The 19,922-nt window shown below is 39.2% G+C and overlaps 2 protein-coding genes across 4 annotated transcripts in view; one reads left to right on the forward strand and one right to left on the reverse strand.

Moving 5' to 3' along the window:
• Positions 1-134, reverse strand: part of LOC124152499 (zinc finger protein castor homolog 1-like) — a 50,999-nt gene extending 50,865 nt beyond the window's left edge. Inside the window, exon 1 of one of the 2 annotated variants that reach the window (XM_046525452.2) lies at positions 6-134. The gene's annotated coding sequence lies outside the window, so the exon portion shown is untranslated. The remainder of the gene's footprint in view (positions 1-5) is intronic. The other variant, XM_046525454.2, reaches the window with a different exon arrangement.
• LOC124152501 (leucine-rich repeat-containing protein 23-like) lies at positions 111-16,444 on the forward strand. Of its 2 annotated transcripts, XM_046525459.2 has the most exons (9): positions 111-468; positions 1,943-2,055; positions 3,435-3,688; positions 6,153-6,283; positions 7,028-7,164; positions 7,678-7,754; positions 8,385-8,542; positions 12,409-12,462; positions 15,304-16,444. In XM_046525459.2, exons 1-8 carry the CDS (start codon positions 319-321, stop codon positions 12,442-12,444), a joined length of 1,056 nt encoding a protein of 351 aa, XP_046381415.1. In that variant the 5' UTR covers positions 111-318; the 3' UTR covers positions 12,445-12,462; positions 15,304-16,444. The 2 variants fall into 2 exon arrangements, with proteins under 2 accessions (XP_046381415.1, XP_046381414.1); XM_046525458.2 differs by lacking the exon at positions 12,409-12,462.
• Positions 16,445-19,922: the final 3,478 nt, after the last annotated feature.

The raw sequence follows: 19,922 nt of genomic DNA on the forward strand, positions 1-19,922 counted from the left end.
CTTACCTCTCGTCTTCGATCAGATGGATGAGTTCTGCTAATTCTCGCGAGATCTCGAATGCAACCGTTAGTTGATAATATTTGTCAAAAACACGAGAATTAGACGTTTTTAATTTCCACAGACCAGTCTGAAATAACTCAAAGACCCAAATGTTCCCAACCGTCGCCAGGCAGTCAATTTTGTTAACAAATGGGCGTTTGAGGCGAAGCGGTCTCTATGGCAACAGGACGCCATTTTCTCAGTCAACACGTTTAGCTGTCTGCTGTTGACAGTTTATTTTGCTTTCAGTTTTGGAGAGGTTAACAGTAAAAGTTCACAATGTCTGATCTTGAAGGAGAGGAAACCTTTGACGAAGAGGAAGTCGGTGCCGAAGAAGCTGGAGAGGAAGAACAGCTTGATGAGGAAGAAAAAGAACTTGGCGATGAGGAACAGGCCGAAGATGAGCAAGTTGAAGAAGAAGAGGAGGAGGTACTTGTTTTACATTTTCTGAATTGTTTATTCAAGTTTGGCCTTTCGAAAGCCATAATTGGTGTTCTGATATTAATGTTATTGGCAATTTATCAGATCAAACTACTCGACATTTTAGTTGGGGCACGTAATGAATGGATACAGAATATATTTTTATTTGAAGTGACATAAAATATAGAGGTCTGAATATTAGGCTACTTTTGCATAGAAATTATCGTCTGTACTGTTATTAGATTTATTTGATTTTGGTGTTGTGCTTAGTGCCAACTGATAGTCATGATAAACATTTAGGTCCAGTGTTCATCAACCAGATAACGTTCATTAAATACAAACTATGGACACATTTGAACTGTATGTATGACAACATTGGCCTGCTGTGTTTCAAGACAAGTAAAATTGCAAAAGAAAATAACTTGACACTTACAAGGTTATAAAGGTGTATTTGTCAAAATATGACTGTTGTGTATATCTGAATCTGTATGATACTGTATTAATACATTAAATGACCGTATTGATACAAATAATATCATGAAACTCCTGGAATATTTGCTTACTTTCATTACAATAATTGCAAACTAATTTTTAGTATGTCAGCAAGGGTACTTGTGAAAGATTTTTGTTAACATGGAAAAGGCATACGTGACTCATGAAGCAATAATAATAATAATAATAATGGAACTTGAATTTACAATCACAAGTGCATTAACAACTGCTGTAGCTCATGGTAACAAACTGGAGACTAAATGCAGACAGCTTTTGTAAAGTTGATTATGTTAAATTGCAAATATCTTGACATATCTTTTAATACTAATAACATGAAGAAGAAACACTAAAACACTATGAAATGTCATGAATCGATCATGGACACTTACCTTTGATTATGGTTACAATGTAACAGATTAATCAGCAATTATTCACGATCATTTGAATATCAGAAATTGTACAAGTCTCACAATACCACAGAAGCAACTCATTATTGTTGGACTGATAATTTTAGATATATGTGGGCAAATCATTATAAAATTATATGGATGCTATTCAATAGGGCTGGCTAAAAAAAACAAAAATTGGAATTATCATCGATGGGAAGAAATATTAATGATTATCAGTATGAACAATTGTGATAAAATAATGTTTTAATTTACTTACAGACTTGTTATTATCAATTGTGCTAATTGCCAAAGATGGAAAGCAACTGTTTTTGTTATAACTTAAATGTCTGCAGACTAATCCTTGCATAAATGTGTCACCACTCACCAATGTCATGAAGCGTGTTGATTTCTTTCGGACTTTTTTTTGCATATTTGTTCAAGGTTACTTCTCCAATATTTATTGATAATTGATCGATATTTAGTTAACGATTATCTATTCTCTATGATCTGTATCGATTGACAGCCCTACCATTCAACATGTTTCATATAGCTTCATGCAAGTGGACAAGTACCTAATATTATCAAAAACGTGTTTGTTTCAGAAACCTCCTGCTAACCCCTTAACAGAAGAGATAATGGCAGAGAGCTTGTCCTTGTTGTGTAAGACTGGGGATGGACTTTCACATGCCTATGTAAGACTCGACACACATGACAGGTACTGCTTGTGATTTCTTTCATTCTTTTTGTTTTCCCCAGAAGTGCTTCAATACTGAAGAACATACATTTTGGAGGAAAGTACTGTCACCTACACAATACTTTCAGTGTTGTCAATCTTGCTTGAATAAAAACAGATCTGTTTAAGACAGCTAGCAGAACACAGCATATAACATTCCCACATTAACACTGTTTCACTGATTTTCATGGAAATTCCTGATTCTGTGAATAATGTTGCCAACCCCAACCCCCCAACCCCTACAATAATAAATTACCCATCCCTTTTTACCGGTAACATCAGGCCTATAACAATGACCCCTAGAATTGTGTTCTTCACTTCAAACACTGCAGTGTTGATAAACAAGACTAAGATCACATATCCAATTTTCAAATTACATTAGAATACATATATTATATCAAATTCAAGATTTTCATATGAATTAAAAACAAATATCCTGCATACAAATTGTGGCTTTATTTATTCACTGTTGAGAAAGTTTGCACATCAAGGGAGACAATTCACTCACGAAAACACATTTTATCTTTACGCAATATTTATTCAAATCTTTCAGCCTTGCATGATTACTATTAGCATTTGGAAGATTTAAAGAATAGACACATCAATGGCTTGATTAACACTTTTAGAAAAAAACAGCTGTTCAGTTTGAACTGAGCTATGACTTGATACTTAGAGCATCTCATTTCAGGATCTCCTCTTACACTTTGTTTAAATATATGTGAACATTTAATATGTAGAGAATCTCACCTGAGTGTCTTTTCATATGAAATATATCAACATGAATCGATAAAAGTTTAGAATTCAGAGGCTTGCCGACAAGGGTTGACATGAGGTTAGATTCTATTTGTTATCCAAAATCATTCTTCAACTTTTCAGTTTGTAAACAGTAACAACCAGTGTCTTCAGTGTAAAAAGTATTGGTAACCAGCTTCAGTGGCAGAGATGAGTGAAGTCATTTGATTGTGACGTCATGGTAACTGATGACATCACAATGGTCTGCAAAACACTGTGATGTCTCCTGACGAAGCCGGGTTTTTTTCCAACTTTTTCAGTTTGTAGACAGTAATAAGCTGTGTAAAAAGTGTAAGCTGTGTAAAAAGTACTGCTAACAGCTTCAGTAGCAGAGCCATTAGTGATGTCATTTGATTGTGATGTCATAGTTACCAATGACATCACAATGGTCTGCAAATCATTGCAATGCAATTTCATTGCAGCGATATCTACAATGTAGAGATATCGCTTGATCTAACCCAAGCAATATCTCCTGTGAGATCCAGTTTTGTATGCTAAATCTTTTTGTTACTAATTTTTAAGATGAATATTTTTAGAGAATATATTTTGTATGTTTGAACTCTTTTCAGAGAAATCACAGATATTGGCATACTTAAGGGATTTATCCACTTACGCTATGTGGATGTGACTAAGAACAATCTGAAAGACATATCTCCTCTGTGTGCACTGACACACATGCTGACACTGAAGGCAGATGAGAACATGCTGACCAGTGCTAAGTTGGAGGAGATGCCATTCCTACAGGTGGCCAGCTTCAGCCACAACCGCATCAACAACACCGAGGGAATCAACCATCCAAACCTAGAAATACTTAATCTCAACAGTAAGTTACCATGGTGACCAGAATAAACACTGCCAACTTTCAATGTTTTAGTTTAAGTTTTAGTTTTTAATTTGTATTAACCCACATTGATATGTTACTAATTTAAGTTGCTCGGTTTTATGATAATGTACATAGATACGTTCTAGTACTAGTTCTGCTGAAGGTTTCGTTGTCAGTACAGGTACGACAGAAATGTAAGCTAGCCAAAATAAAAATACAGAAGCGTACCCTAGGATGAGTTCATTCTGCCTCAGGGCAAAATGTGAGTAACCAGTTCTTTAGGTATTTGTCACTTCCTGTATGCCAAACCGCGGTTAAATTGAACACATCTTACCGAGGCAAGAGAGTTAACTGACTATAGAAGTTCAGTTTCCACCCTTGCCGAACTAGGCTGGTATTATGGAGTTACATTTTGGCTGGGCTAACAAGTCTATGCATAGTCCAATCAAAATCGCACAACAAAATCGAAATCCGGTTCGTAAACCGTTGTGCAGATTTCAGTCGATTACAGGATTTGCAAAGCATGTGGTCCGCCATCTCGTTGTCAACACATATTTTCCAAATCTCTTCATGTTTTAAATCAAGGTGCTCACGTAATTTGATGCAGTTTGTGGTGTAAGACCCATTTTATCACAACATAGATCTTGATTATCAATCAGATCGTCTTGACTTGGCGACGCAATTTTGTTTGAAGCAAATGCATGTGATATGAGAGGTGGAATCTGATGATTGGTCAGTCAAAGGGACATAGAGGTACATAACTCGTAATAGACACTTGTGACACTACAATCGAGCCCAGAAATTCCAGCCTAGTTAGGAAAGGGTGAAAACTGGACTTTTACAGTCAGTGAACCACCTTGCCTCAGAAAAATGTAACCTGATCACTGATTGGTTTCCCTCTCAGTGGAACCAGGATGTGGCATGATTTGTTGGCTAAACATAGCAACTAAACTGCAAAGCTGCATGTATTTACGGGCGATGGAGGAATGTTGTGTATCATTGTGTTTACAAACCAGTGAAGTACTTACGATGATACAAATGTTGATTATAATGTTCTTTACTGAGAAGTCATCTAAAATTATGATAAGATGATTTTAATACATATATTGCATTTACCGTATTCGACGTAATAAGCTCCCACGGCGATAATTGTTTATATATTGGCTAGTGAACAATCCCAATTAGCACCCCTTCCGATTAATCAATGTACATAAGACTTATCTATTTGTGTAAAATATGCACTCGTGTGTTATATATATGCATCCTTAATTTTGAAAAATGTGTCTGTCGTATATAAACATTTCAGACTGTCAGCATAAACCACGAAATTTATGTCGTTCTCTGTTTTTTTTAACCAAAATATTATTCTAATAATAGCCCCCTTTTTCTAATTTTGAGAGCGCCCTGGGCGCTTGTTACATCGAATACAGTATCTTGATGAAAGTTAGAACACCCACATTTATGTTTGAAAGAGTTATCTCCCTTCATGTGCAACTTCTGTGGACCCAATTCCTGGATGCTTTTGTTGCATTGGTTAAGTAATACGAAGGGATACAACCTTGGATGATTTACAAATTACATGACCGATTCTTATAGTTTCCCTATTGTAAAAAAAACATAATTGAGATCAATTTTCACAAATCGTGACTTTTTCACAAGTTATGGAATTACCTTTGGCCGTTGATATTATTTGTAACATATTTTATTTTAGAATATAAGATAGCTACTCGCTATAAAAAAATCGCAAAGAACAACGAAGAATGAAGTATGGTTTATTTCACGATAAAACATTCTATCATGATGTCATTTCTGAAGATCCAAACATGCCCTCGCAAATTGATGACGTCGTATATTGGACAACAATATTTTTTAGAGGGGAGTGTCTAGTGAATTGTTCCCCATAGATGTAGCTGGGCAACGCAGATAATTACAATGGCCCAAGAATCGCATTCAAAACCAGGAGACATGGTAATCAGTATTGGGAGAAAAGGTACAGGTAATCAACGTGAGGATTGTGAGAATGTGCGGGAAATACCCACCTGTGCATTAAATGGACTATCTGACATTGCCGAGGTCAGATTCTACTCAGGGAGTCATCATTATTAATATACGGGTAAATATTTTTAAAGCTTGTACATTTCATCATCTTCCTAAAAGAGGATGTACACAATGTTGATATCTCATATAAGAAATGAACGACTCATGGTCGTTATTTATCGTACAATAAAACACTGCAAGGAGAATAAACCACGAGGGGCGCATTTCTTGTATGAGAAATCAACATTATGTGCAGCCTCTTTGAGGATGATGATGAAATCTACAAGCTGCGACCCTCATGGTTTATTCTCCCTGGAGTGTTTTATTGTACGATAAACAACGACCATGAGTCGTTCATTTCTTAATGATTTGTGAATAACCTCCATATTGTTATGCAATTTGTGTAGTGTTTATGTTTATATTTCAGACAACAACATATCCCATGTGTCAGGTCTCGATGCTTCGAAGCTCACCCGATTACACACACTAGAACTCCGGGGAAACAGACTAGAGTCCACAGATGGAATTTACTTGCCAAACCTTAAAAACCTTTTTCTTGTATGTATCTCTCAAAAATTATGTTCACTTTCTCATATACATGTACTCTTATTCTGGGGCAAAACCTGAAGTCAGTTTTTGCATGTTTACTGTGAATTCTCTAGCAGAATAGTCACTTCCTTGTGCTTGTCTTAACACCTGTAAGTTTGCTGGCTATAACCATTCATCCACTCACTAATGGGAGGAATGTCCTCTGAATGGAATAAATCTAGCCAGTTGCACATCCAGGTTTATCATTATCATGGTGAGGTCTGTGAAGATCCGGGTTAGAATATGTCTTCAGCAACACATGCTTGACGTAATAGGTGGCTAACGGGATCGGGTGGTTCAGATTTGCTGATTTGGTTGAAACTTGTAATCATGTCCCAATTGTGTGGATCAATGCTCATGATATCAATCACTGGATTGTCTGGTCCAGACTTGATTATTTACAGACTGCTGTCATGAAGCTGGAATATTGCTGAGTGCGGCGTTAAACAAAAACAAATGGGGAAATGCACACTACCAAGTGAATGAAAAAGATGTATGAAAACAAGGGTACATCTGCACCCCCTGCACCTCCTGCATCTCCCATTAGGACCCACCAAGTCCTATGAACATCTGCGCACAAATCATGCAAACTCACCAATGATGATGATGATTATTAGGTGTTTTTTTGTTTTGTTTATTATTGTATTGTAGTAAAAATTGTATTCAAGGTTACACTGTAACGCTACTTTTCACATGGACAATATCCTGTTGTAGGGGGCCAACATGATCCGTCGATTGGAGGGGATGAGTAGACTTAGCGGTCTCACAACACTTCATCTCCGTGACAACCAGATAGACAATCTTGAAGGGTTTGCAGAGGAACAGGGGATGCTCCAATATGTCAACCTCAGGTAAGACTTCACTTTAATGTATCAACATATTATTACTTATACTACAGCTGTAATGATCGACATATATTATAACAAATAAATTATTTTATTTTGGCAAAGGAAATATATTCAGATTCAGATGAGCATAATTGTTTATGAAAACGCTTGGATTTCATGATTAGCATGCAAATATATAATGCTTCAGATATGAGACAACATGTGATTATCTGCCACATGAAGATTCTGGGTTAGAATAGGTCTTCAGCAACCCAAGCTTGTCGTAAGAGGCGACTATGCTTGTCGTAAGAGGCGACTAACGGGATAGAGAGGTCAGGCTCGCTGACTTGGTTGATGCATGTCATTGTATCCCAATTGTGTAGATCGATGCTCGTGATGTCAATCACTGGGATGTCTGGTCCAGATTCAATTATTTACAGACCACCGTCACATGGCTGGAATATTGCTGAGTGCGGCATTAAACAACAAACAAAGCAACCTGTGATTGTCTAAACAATAATTCATTCTTTGCTACAGAGGCAACAATGTCTCCAATATAAAGGAATGCAACAAACTCAAGTTGCTGCCCAAACTGAGAGCTTTAGCTCTTGGAGGTAAGAATATAGTTTCTGTATCTCTGTCTGTGAAAGATCAGTTTTGCAAATTTTATGAAACCTTTTAGTTGAAAATAAACCTTACATGAGGAAGAGAATTTATGGATGTCAACTTCTTTATTATGGGGAACACAACATTTCGGAAAAAAATGCTTACTTCTTCATCAGGTGAAACTCAGGATGATACGAGGCAGAGAGCATATACATGTACCTGTAAGAACAATAATAGTAATAAGATAACAACATCCATAAATTCTCTTCCTTAAGTGTATCACTTCTGAATGCCTTTCAAAGACTTGATAAACCTTACAGTATCACATTTATAGCACTGCATGGTACAATTGTTTTGAGTGAGACCCAAGGAGAGATGGGAACAGGACTATTTTACAAGTAACTCATTATGTTGTTTAAGTCTATGTAACTTTATGTTCTTTGTAGTATTGTTGTAAGGTGGTCTAATATTTACACTCTTTCTGTTTCAAACTACTCAGAACTCAATATGTCTCTGAAGATCTCCAGGACCTTCAATTAACAATGTTTTGATCTCAGAAATACTGAATTACATTTTGACCTACTGGTAGAAAACTGTTGACTGTATGTGCTGATGGAGTGCCTCCCTGGTTGTGACAGAGAACCCTATAGCAGAGGAGGACGACTACCGCCTGGAGGTGCTCATCTCACTCCGCAGTCTGGAGCGGCTGGACAAGGACGAGTACACAGGGGAGGAGCGCAGTGAGGCAGAGGAGATCCATGAGCAGAGGCGGCAAGAGGAGTTGGCCAATGAAGGGGTACGTTAGCGATTGGGGCTACGTCAGCGATGGGGGTACGTTAGAAGCGGTGCATGAGTGGGATATGTGAGCAGTGGAGGCATGAGGGGGTACGTTAGCGATTGGGGCTACGTCAGCGATGGCGTTACGTTAGAAGCGGTGCATGAGTGGGATATGTGAGCAGTGGAGGCATGAGGGGGTACTTTAGCGATTGGGGCTACGTCAGCGATGGGGGTACGTTAGAAGCGGTGCATGAGTGGGATATGTGAGCAGTGGAGGCATGAAGGGGTGTACGTTAGCAGTGGAGGCATGAGGGGGTATGTTAGCAGTGGGGGCATGAGGGGGTACGTTAGCAGTGGAGGCATGAGGGGTGTACATTAGCAGTGGGGGCATAAGGGGGTATGTTATCAGTGGAGGCATGAGGGGGTACGTTAGTAGTGGGGGCATGAGGTGGTACATTAGCAGTGGGGGCATAAGGGGGTATGTTAGCAGTGGAGGCATGAGGTGGTACGTTAGCAGTGGGGGCATAAGGGGTGTGTTAGCAATGGGGGCATGAGGGGGTACGTTAGCAGTGGAGGCATAAGGGGGTATGTTAGCAGTGGGGGCATGAGGGGGTATGTTAGCAGTGGGGGCATGAGGGGGTACGTTAGCAGTGGAGGCATGAGGGGGCATGTTAGCAGTGGGGGCTTGAGGGAGTACATTAGCAGTGGGGGCATGAAGTGGTACTTTAGCAGTGTGGGCATAAGGGGGTATGTTAGCAGTGGAGGCATGAGGTGGTACGTTAGAGTGGGGGCATAAGGGGGTACGTTAGCAGTGGAGGCATGAGGGGGCATGTTAGCAGTGGGGGCTTGAGGGAGTACTTTAGCAGTGTGGGCATAAGGGGGTATGATAGCAGTGGAGGCATGAGGTGGTACGTTAGCAGTGGGGGTTTAAGGGGGTACGTTAGCAGTGGAGGCATGAGGGGGCATGTTAGCAGTGGGGGCTTGAGGGAGTACATTAGGAGGGCATGAGGGGGTACATTAATGTTGCATGGGTGGAGTATGTTAGCAGTGGAGGCATGAAGGGGCATGTTAGCAGTGGGGCCTTGAGGGAGTACATTAGTAGGGCATGAGGGGGTACATTAATGTTGCATGGGTGGAGTATGTTAGCAGTGGAGGCATGAAGGGGCATGTTAGCAGTGGGGCCTTGAGGGAGTACATTAGTAGGGCATGAGGGGGTACATTAATGTTGCATGGGTGGAGTATGTTAGCAGTGGGGGCATGAGGGGGTACGTTAGCAGTAGAGGCATGAAGGGGCATGTTAGCAGTAGGGCCTTGAGGGAGTACATTAGTAGGGCATGAGGGGGTACATTAATGTTGCATGGGCGGAGTATGTTAGCAATGGGGGCATGAGGGGGTATGTTATTTTTGGCATACAGGGGCACAAAAGCAGTAGAGGCATCAGGGGGTACATTAGTGAGGCATGGGCGGGGTGTGTTAGCAGTGGGGGAATGAGGGAGACGTTTTTGTGTAGCATGCATGGGGTACCTCAGCAGTAAAGGTACTTTAGCAGGAGAGGCATGAGGGGGTGCATTAGTTGGGCATGGCGCGGAGGGGAGGGGTACCTTCGCAGTTGGGCGTAACAGGGTGTGTTAGCAGTGGGACATAGGTCGGTTTATTATTTCAACAATACAAGATATTAGTAGATCTATGTATTTTAGGTAGTAAATTATAGCTTTAACATTAGTACAAATATTAGTTTCAGTTTCAGTCTCTTATTTTGCCCCATAGCTAGTCACCTTTGTATCTATCTGCACAATAGTCCATTAATACAGACTACAAATTGGATACAGAAGCTGTACAGCTCCAGTTCTCACAGCACGAACAATCACAGTATGTTCGCCTGGTTGTTAGTATGGGTTTTAATCAATGTAAAACGGGAGCATGTTCTGCTGGCGCCATACAATTTTTTTTTGTTAAAAGGATTACAACAAATAAATTATTGTTACCATGGTAGCATCAATAATAATTCAACGAACAATTTGGAATTATTTCAGATCTACTATATAGATATTGATATAGATGTTTATATGATATAATAAGAATGCAGGTTATATAGGTCAAACATATACCGTATTCGCCATAATAAGCGCCCACAGCAATATTTGCTAATACATTGGCTAGTGAACAATCCCAATTAGCAAACCTTCCAATTGATCAATGAACACAAGACTTATTTGTTCATGTATAATACACACTTGTGTGTTATATGCGCCCTTAATTATGGGCAATTAAGTTCTGGAAAATATAGCTGTCATGTATAATACAGACAGACTTTTCTTTTGTATCATTTCAGGCTGTCAGCATAAACCACAAAATTTGCAATCTTTCAGCTGTTTCTTTTCTCACCAAAATTATATTCTAATAAGAGCCCCCTCTTTCTAATTTTGAGAGCGTCCTGGGCGCTTATTACGTCAAATACTGTAACCAAGATATAAAGGATGAGTTACAGTATTCTATCATTATTTTCCAGGTTTAAAGATACTTCTAATGAAAACTTTTGAGCAGAAACTTAATTTTTAGGCATCACTTTGATATCCTGATTAATGTACTGTTATGTTTTCAGTCTTCTCACAGGCACCTGTCACACTTTGCATGAGATACACATCTAGCATACAGTCCTTTGAAATAGCATAGAATGAACTACACATGATAGTGTAACAATACCTCAAAAGATGACAGCCTATACCTTGGAAGATTTCCAATAAGAATTTGTTTTAAGATTCAAGATAAGATGTTTTCTATACTCGGTGTGTACCGAATGCATAAAGACCTGGAAACTGACCTTATGGCATGGTTTAGAATCATGTTTGTTGTGCGAGGTAATGTGGGACTATATTTACATTTTATTATTATTAACAAAGACTGCTGCAGCCTAATTTCAGTTTGGTAGTTTTTAGCATTTTTGCACAGGTTATAGTTAGAGGTCGTTAAATGATGATAGTTAGACAGAAGGACATTAATTTACACGTTCCTTGCCGACAAATAATGCAGTTATAGCTTCTGGGACACACAACATGGTATAAATACTGTAACTTGCAGACACGTTAAATGGTGGAAAAGTCCACAAGAGCTTACATGAATTATATGGTATAAATACTCTTAGTTGCAAACCTTCTCCGTGGTCTAGAGGTAGAGCGTCCACCTGGAGAGCGGAAGGCCCGGGGTTCGATCCCCGGCCGTGTCATACCAAAAGACGTTAAAAGATGGTACTTGTTGTTACCCTGTCTGGCGCTCGGCATTAAGGGGCTAAAACAAGGACTGGTCGGCTCGGAGTCAGTATACTGTGTCTGAGTGGGGTATTCATGTTAAACTGCGGCATGGTTTCTCAGTGGGCTAGCACTATAATAGGCATCAGTCCGGACTAGTACAAGCAGCCACACAAACACACACACACGTGCATGCACGTCGCTATATAAGTGCAATAATCTTGGAGGCGACGTTAAACCCAATTTCACCTCACCTCTTAGTTGCAGACATATTAAATAGTGGAACACATTAGTTGGTATCAATGCTGTTATTTTAAGACACATTAAATAGTGGAAGAGTCTGCTTGAAAACATTTGATGGTATAAATACTGTTACTTGCAGACACATTAAATAGTGGTAATAATAATGTTAGTTGCAGACATTAAATAGTTGAAATGTCCACTGGAACACATTACATGGTATAAATACCGTTATTTGCAGACACATTAAATAGTGGAAGAGTCCACTGAAACACATTACAGGGTATAAATACTGTTAGTTTTAGACACATTTAATAGTGGAAGACTCCATTGGAACACATTACATGGTAACATATGAAAGGTAGGAATAATGTGTCACCACATTTTGAATATTACACAGGTAACAGAAGAGGAAACCGTGGAGAAACAAGACTAGAGTAACATAGCATCAACAGTAGGTGCTCAGTTGTAGCAGGGCGTCACCACTAGGTGGAGCTGTGTGTTTGCTGGCGTTGGTTTTGCTACTTACCTTTTCCTCTAGCCTGAAACATCCCTCTGGTCGCCTTCATAGTAAACTGAACCCCTCATTTATGTATACTTTTAATCTAACTTTTGTCTGAAAATGTCGAATTTTGGGTCTGACATTGGCACAGCTCATTTCTCCTTGTCTACATGGTGTCTTGTTTCCAAATTTGTCAGAACACTCTGAGTCTTACTTACTTACATTGGAGATTTTACCTGCGCTTTCCGACTTATAGCGTATTTCGCACACTCTCAGTCTTTCAGTTCTGACATTTACAACTGTTACCCATGACTAAACTTACTTGAACCCTGTGGGGATCTGTGTTTGATTTGACCTTGTGCTGTCTGTGTTTGTTATAAGAGTTAAAACACATCTGTGACGTCATTCTATTGTTTGAACGCTCTATTATATTTCAGGAATGGAGAGTTGCTTGTCAACTGTACATTATCTTGAAGCAGCATTTGAATTTTTCAAATATTTTCAACTACAGAATAGTTTGTCAAAGTGTAAAAGTAACTCCCCATTCGTAACTCCCCATTCCAATGGAGAGTTACTCGGACATTCCCCTCTACGTAACTATGTGGATTGGGTGCTGTGGCTCGGTGACTAATGGTTGATCATATGCGGGTCCAGAGGGGGGATCCAGGTGGTCCGTCATCAGGTCTGTCATACTCAGACAGCGTGGATTTGCTGACAATATCAACCACTTCTTCATCTCTTCCAGATTTGATTGCTAACAGGTTGCTGTGATGTAGCTGGGATATTGCTGACTGCAGTATTAACTAAACTGAATCACTACCTTGCTATTTGTCCTGGATTTAGATGTCAAATTGATAAAACTGGAACAAGGATTGAATGTCAAGAGCAGCTACACAATATCACCTGACTCTCTCAGCGCAGCATCATATCATGAAGGATTGAGGCTTGTGCTATCAGTCACTGGTTTGTGTGTCCAACACAAGATTGTTTGTTGTCGACCAACACTGCAGAATTCATCCAAACACATATTGTTTCTCTCTCTGCCCTTTTGGGTATGAATGGCCAAGTTGACAATGGCACTGCAAGTTGCAGGATGTGCTGGTCATGGGTTTGAATCCTATCGTCAGAGAAATAATTATTCTAGGTTTGTCTACACCATACCTGTTCCCGTGTATCTCACCAGTGATATATGTCATTCTTTTTTTCTGGATTTATGATTTTTTTAATATGTTTTTTCTCAAATCTGCTGGCTCCCAAAGCACTTCAGTATTGTTAGGTCCGACTGAATGGATCGCCTGTTTCAACTCCAAACTTCAATGACACTAAAGGCCAAATGACAGCATTAGAAATTGGCACTAGTCCTGTAGTCCTTACCAAACTGCCCAATAGTAAAGGTATCATAAGGACTAGTAGAAATTGTCCCATTTTAAGGGTTTTGCTATATGTTTTCATTATCATGATTATAAGGACTAGTGGACAAAAACTGTTAGTTGCTAACCCTGAATGAACTAAATACAAAGAATAAATCTACCAATAAGTGTTATCATCTTAAAGTTGTGACACTTCATAACCTGTTACACCCTATGGGGAATCCAGAGAAGAATGTGGCCCCATACCCCATGCTTATTGCAAGTGTTAGATGAGGATCACTTGGCCACAGTGTGGGACCTGGCTGATTGTGTGTCACCATATTCCAGAGTGCATCATACTCATGCCATCAACCACCGACTTGTCTGGCCCAGACTGGAGACCCTGCTGGCAGCCTGATATTGCTGGAATATTTCTGGCTGTGTCATAATGCATTATTCACTCACTTCCTGTTACACCTTTGTTGGTAAAACCAACAATACAAACTGCATTATTGTAATCCAGTGTTTTTCTCTTGAACATATATTCAGTTTCAGTGGCTTATGTAGATGTAGTTTGTGGCTGTCTGCCCAGTGTATAAACTCTACCTGTCTCCAGTAGAATCTTACAGCTAGTCTTACCTGTACCCAATCTTACCTGTAGATAGCTATACCTCTCACTTCTTATATAATCATTATGTATTCAATATTTAGTCTGCTTGATTAACAATAACAGTCAATAGGACAAATCTGTATCTCACAGTCAACATTCTGTAATAGACAATCTGAGTAAACTGTTCTACCTGGAATGTCTTTTCAAGTGTCAGTCAAACTTCTATGCATTATGGACATATAGTATTTATTCTGATGAATCTCCAATTCCAGTATTTGTTGAGGAAATGTTGCTTTTCACATAGAGAATCTCACCCAAGTGTCTGTTGATATCAAATATATCAACGAGTGTTGATGTATTTGATATCAACAGACACGGGGGTGAGATTTTATTTATCATCCAACATCATTCTTCCAACTCTACAATGTAGAGATATCACTTGATCTAACCCAAGCGATATCTCCTGTGGGAGCCAGTTTGAGATGATAAACTGTGTTATCACTAGATAACACTAGAACACTAGATTTAGACAGTCACATTCACAATGAATAGATAGAGATAGGATTGTTGTAGCGTTAGATTAAACACACTTATAGTCCTCACCACTTGAAATAGAATCACGAAATATCACAATTGTGAAATAGCTGCATGTGTGCTAATACTTAAAATCTGAAACCAAGCCATGCTGTCAATAAGGAATATTACTTACCGGTACAGTAATTACACAAAGTGGGAAAATATTTCCAGTGTTGAGGATCATAGCAAGATTAGCAAACTTTCAACTGCTGATTTAAGAATCATTATCATATTGTTAAAGTTTTGTCCATCTTCCAGAATGAAGAGGTGATACCATCTGATGAGGAAGGGGGAGACAACTGAACAGGCATGGTGTTCTGACAGCTACACGTGGTGGTGAACCCAACCTCATTAACATCAGATCTTAGTACTCACAGCAGCTAAACAAAGATCTGAGGACATCGCATTAGGGGTCACATCAGAACGACCTTTCATCCATCAGAGCATCGCTTACCAGATCATGAAAGTGACAGTCGGAATGTGATTTCTAAAAAAACTTTAGCACAGGTTATTCCGAACAATAATTACGGGCTTAATGATTGAATCCACACAATCTTGACCACCTACTAGCCATTCCAGAATGTTCTTTTGTTCAGGTTTCAAATTTTAAAATCGCGAATTTGTAAAAATATATTTCGAAGCATTGTCGTCAATTTGAAATTTGTGCCGTAAAGCACGTGAAAGCTGCCTTCCGATTGGCTAATGTGGACTTCTTGTCAGTCATTCCTTTGGTCAGTCAAAGTTCGCGCAAGATCCATCTGTCATGACCCGTAATGGGGTGTCCTCAGATCTTTGTTTAGCGGTAGCGAGAACTAAGATCTGATTTTAATGAGGTTGTGGTGAACCAGTCAACCGTCCATTCTTCATGAATCTCGGATCCTTTATGACTCTTATCAAAGAACTTCAGGTTTAATTGTTGACATGGCAACTGACGGATATTGAATGTCTGACAAAGGTCATACAATTCTGTTGAAGTATTGAAATGGCTTCCAGTTTAGGTTTATCCTGAAACCTTTTACTTTGTACAAAGAACATGTCCATGTATTACAATAATCAGCATTTTCTACCCTCATGTGCCCTGAACATAACATTGTAGCATAGCAAGTTGTCATGGGACAAACATGTTAGGTCTGCTTTCGTCTGTGATATCACATCCGGCCACGCATTGGAATCGGTTGCTATATTTTCTTTCTTCATTGTTTCATGTGTAAATTGTCTTTTAAAGCCGACAAATTATTACTTTTTACCCAACATTGAATGAATTTTTAGACAGTTGTTTAAGACAGAAATATTAATACCGCCACTTGTGCCTCACGGTGAAAATATAGCAACTGATACTGGCTGTATGTATTGTAATTACAAATTGAAATGTATTTCATAATAAATATTTATTATTGTGTCTTGTTTTCATGTTACTTCCTATGATCTATTATAGGAGTGATAGAAAAGTAGCTAGGATGACTCTTTCATGCTTCATCTTTTTATGTTATACTAGTGTTTTGGGGGGATTTATGATATGTTCTGACATTTAAGATCACTTTTTGGGGGGGGCACAGGGCCCAGTCGTCTAAGGCATCGCGATTCTCTGTACAGAGTTGCGTCCCTTGGGCACGCCAGAAACCTATGATTGTGGGTTAGAATCCCGGTTTGCCCCAATTGTGTTTCTAGGTTTGTCAGCACCATACCCGTGCTCATGGGTTTCACCGAAGTGTTAAACGTCTAAGACCTGCATCACTTCGGGCTTTCCTCCCACATTTAGCTGAAACGCCGCGATAGAACTGGAATACTGTTAATAGCGGCTTTAAACCCAACTCACTCACTCACTCACTAAATGTATTGATATTGCAGTCTGTGACTGTAGCCACTAGTCCGAAGCCCGAGTCAAGTACTGTTTGGTCTAGTAAGCTCAGGCAGGCTAGTAGTCTCAAATGATTTTGGCACAAACTGTGAAATTAAAAGGTTATCACTCTTTTGGAGCATCTGCCAATTCCACTTCCAATAAGCCTGGGGGTGACATGTCAAATATTTCCAAGTTTGAATCAGGAAGCTAGTCTCGTTCTAGTTTTACCGCTGATCATATCTACCAGTTTAATAGAGGGTTTGTCAACCTTATTGCTTTACCTTTCTCTTATGAAGTGATTGATGGAGTGAGTTGCTTTTAACATTGCTTGTGCTTGTTCAGTTGTATTTAGTTTAATGTGGGAGAAAATCCCAAAGAGACACAAGTTGTAGACTACTACCACTTTGGTAAATCCCATCAGCACAGGTATGAATCAAATGAAGACCAAGGACCATAATCCGTGCAAATCAGGGATTAGCAATCCTGCCCACCAGATCCTGCCACTGCTAGGGGACATAAATCTGCTATGGTATGGCGTGGTGCCTTTGATCATCTGGTTATCGGTGATCCCAAAGATTCCAAACACAACCAGGTATTAAAAAGGTTCCAATCCTCGTTCTCCTTTGTGGCACCCAAAACAGGTGGGCCACCTATGTACCTTAGTCAAGGATTGTCTGCAAAACTGTCTACAAATCAAGTTCATCAATATTTTTGGTCGAGCCAATAGCCACAGGGTATGAAGGCTGCACTTGCACTATTCGATAGGCTCCTCATTTGCCTGTATTCAAACCATATTTCTTAAGTAAATCTATAACAAGCATGACATGACATCCTACATGATACATAATTTAATCTTCCAGACAAGAAAATGAAGCTGATACAGTGTGATGATAACCATCTTTTTTCACAGAGCTGTACATCCATGTCACATGATACACTCAAATAATGAAGCTGTAACCATAGTTACATAGCTTTTTTACTACTTCGGATCATAATAACAGAAATACTGACATAAATAAATTAGTAATAGCCAACTTTGAAAAAAAATGGAGACAATGGTGATACTACCATCCACGTTTTGTCCACACTGTTCCATCATTATCCCCCGGCCCAACGAAGTTGGCGGGGGATATAGAAATGGGTTCCGTCCGTGCGTGCGTGCCGAAATTGTTTCCGGAGCATAACTCAGAAACCGTTTAATATTTCTCTACGAAACTTTGCATGTCTATCAGACTCATGCTGAACTGGTGCCTTTTGCTATTTAGGAATTTTATAAAGTTTTATTTTTTTACGTTTCCATTGCAACAAGTTGGACTTAGGTTCTATAGGGTAGAGTTTGTTTCCGGAGCATAACTCAAAACCCATTCAATACTTTCCAACAAAAACTGTGCATGTTTACCAGACACATACTGGACTGGTGCCTCTTGCTATTTAGGAATTTTAGAAATTTGTATTTTTCACGTTTCCATGGCAATAAGTTGGACTTAGGTTCTACAGGGGTGGTGTTCGTTTCCAGAGTGTAACTTAAAAATCGTTAAATACTTTCTTACAAAACTTTGCATGTCTACCTGGCACATACTGAACTGGTGCCTTTTGATATATAGCACTTTTAGAAATTTTTATTGTTTATGTTTCCATGACAACAAGTTGGATTTAAGTTTTAATAGAGGATTGGTTTACTTAAGTAGTATCACAAATAAACTCTTAAATATTTCCTTGCCAAACATTGCATGTCTATATATAAAGCGCATACTGAACTAGTGCCATTTGAAATTAAGGAGTTTTAGAAATGTTTATTTTAGAATTTCCATTGCAGCTATTTTGACATGGGCTAAGAGAAATGTTGGGTCAGTTACCTGGTTTGACATCATGAAGTATAGGGTGACATCTTTAATTATTTGCAACAATATGTTGATATGAAACAATACAAGCAATGAAAACAATGGCATAATTAACATGAACTAGCTAATTAGCTAATGTTCAGTGAGAATTACTGAAAAAAATATTTATAAACGATATCAAAGATACCAAACATTTAGCAGAATCACTACAACATTTGGAGTGAGTGAGTTTACCACTTCAGTGAAATCCAAGAGCATGGGTATGGTGCTGATAAACCTAGAAACATAACTGGGGCGAACCGGGATTCAAACCCACAATCATAGGTGTCTGGCTTGCCAAAGGGACGCAACTCTGCACAGCGAATCATGGCGCCTTAGACAACTGGGCCACCCATGCAACATTTCGAACCAAATTCTGCCAACACAATACATCGTTGCAAGAATGTCTTTATAGTAACAATATTTACACTCATAGTTTTAGTTTAAAGATATTTGGGTTTGAAGATGAAGCCCCAAAAAGTATCCAGTCTCTATACAAAGCCCCCCCCAACTCACTCACTCACTCACTCACTCACTATCAAATAAACATCACCAGTACTCTGGACCAGTTAATGACCTTAGTTATTGAAGGTTTCCTCTAGTGAGGATTTGGGTGATGAGATGCAATACAAAAGAAGATTTATTTTCATCAAAATTAATTATGCTGATAAAGATTACTAACTATGTTGTAAATTAGTTATTTTATACCCAAATTTTCCTAGATATTTCTGACTGAGTGCCTCGATTAAGGTTTGGCATCTCTGAGACATCTGTGCCCCTATGGGTAATATTCCTATGTATACTCTAAACAATCAGATTGGTAGCATGATCACTCGTGTTGTGACCAGGATGTGATTGACCAATCACATAGCTATATTCCATGAGTCACACGAAACAATAGAGATTGCAGTGGTACGACTGTCATAAGCCTGTGTTTGCAGGATAGTGAGTGAGAATGTTGTGACGCCACTTTTCGCAATATTCCAGCAATATCAAGGTGGGTGACACCAGAAATGGGCTTCACACATTGTACCGATGTTGGGAATCGAACCGGGGCTTCAACCACTAGGCTACTCCACTGACCCTAGGCCTGTGTTAAAATATGACAGTTGACACTGTCTTTGCACTACGATTGCCTGTGGAACGGGGCCCAGGGT

This window comes from Haliotis rufescens, unplaced genomic scaffold (genome assembly GCF_023055435.1).
Source record: "Haliotis rufescens isolate VD_foot unplaced genomic scaffold, xgHalRufe1.0.p SCAF_13, whole genome shotgun sequence".
NCBI lineage: Eukaryota > Metazoa > Mollusca > Gastropoda > Lepetellida > Haliotidae > Haliotis > Haliotis rufescens.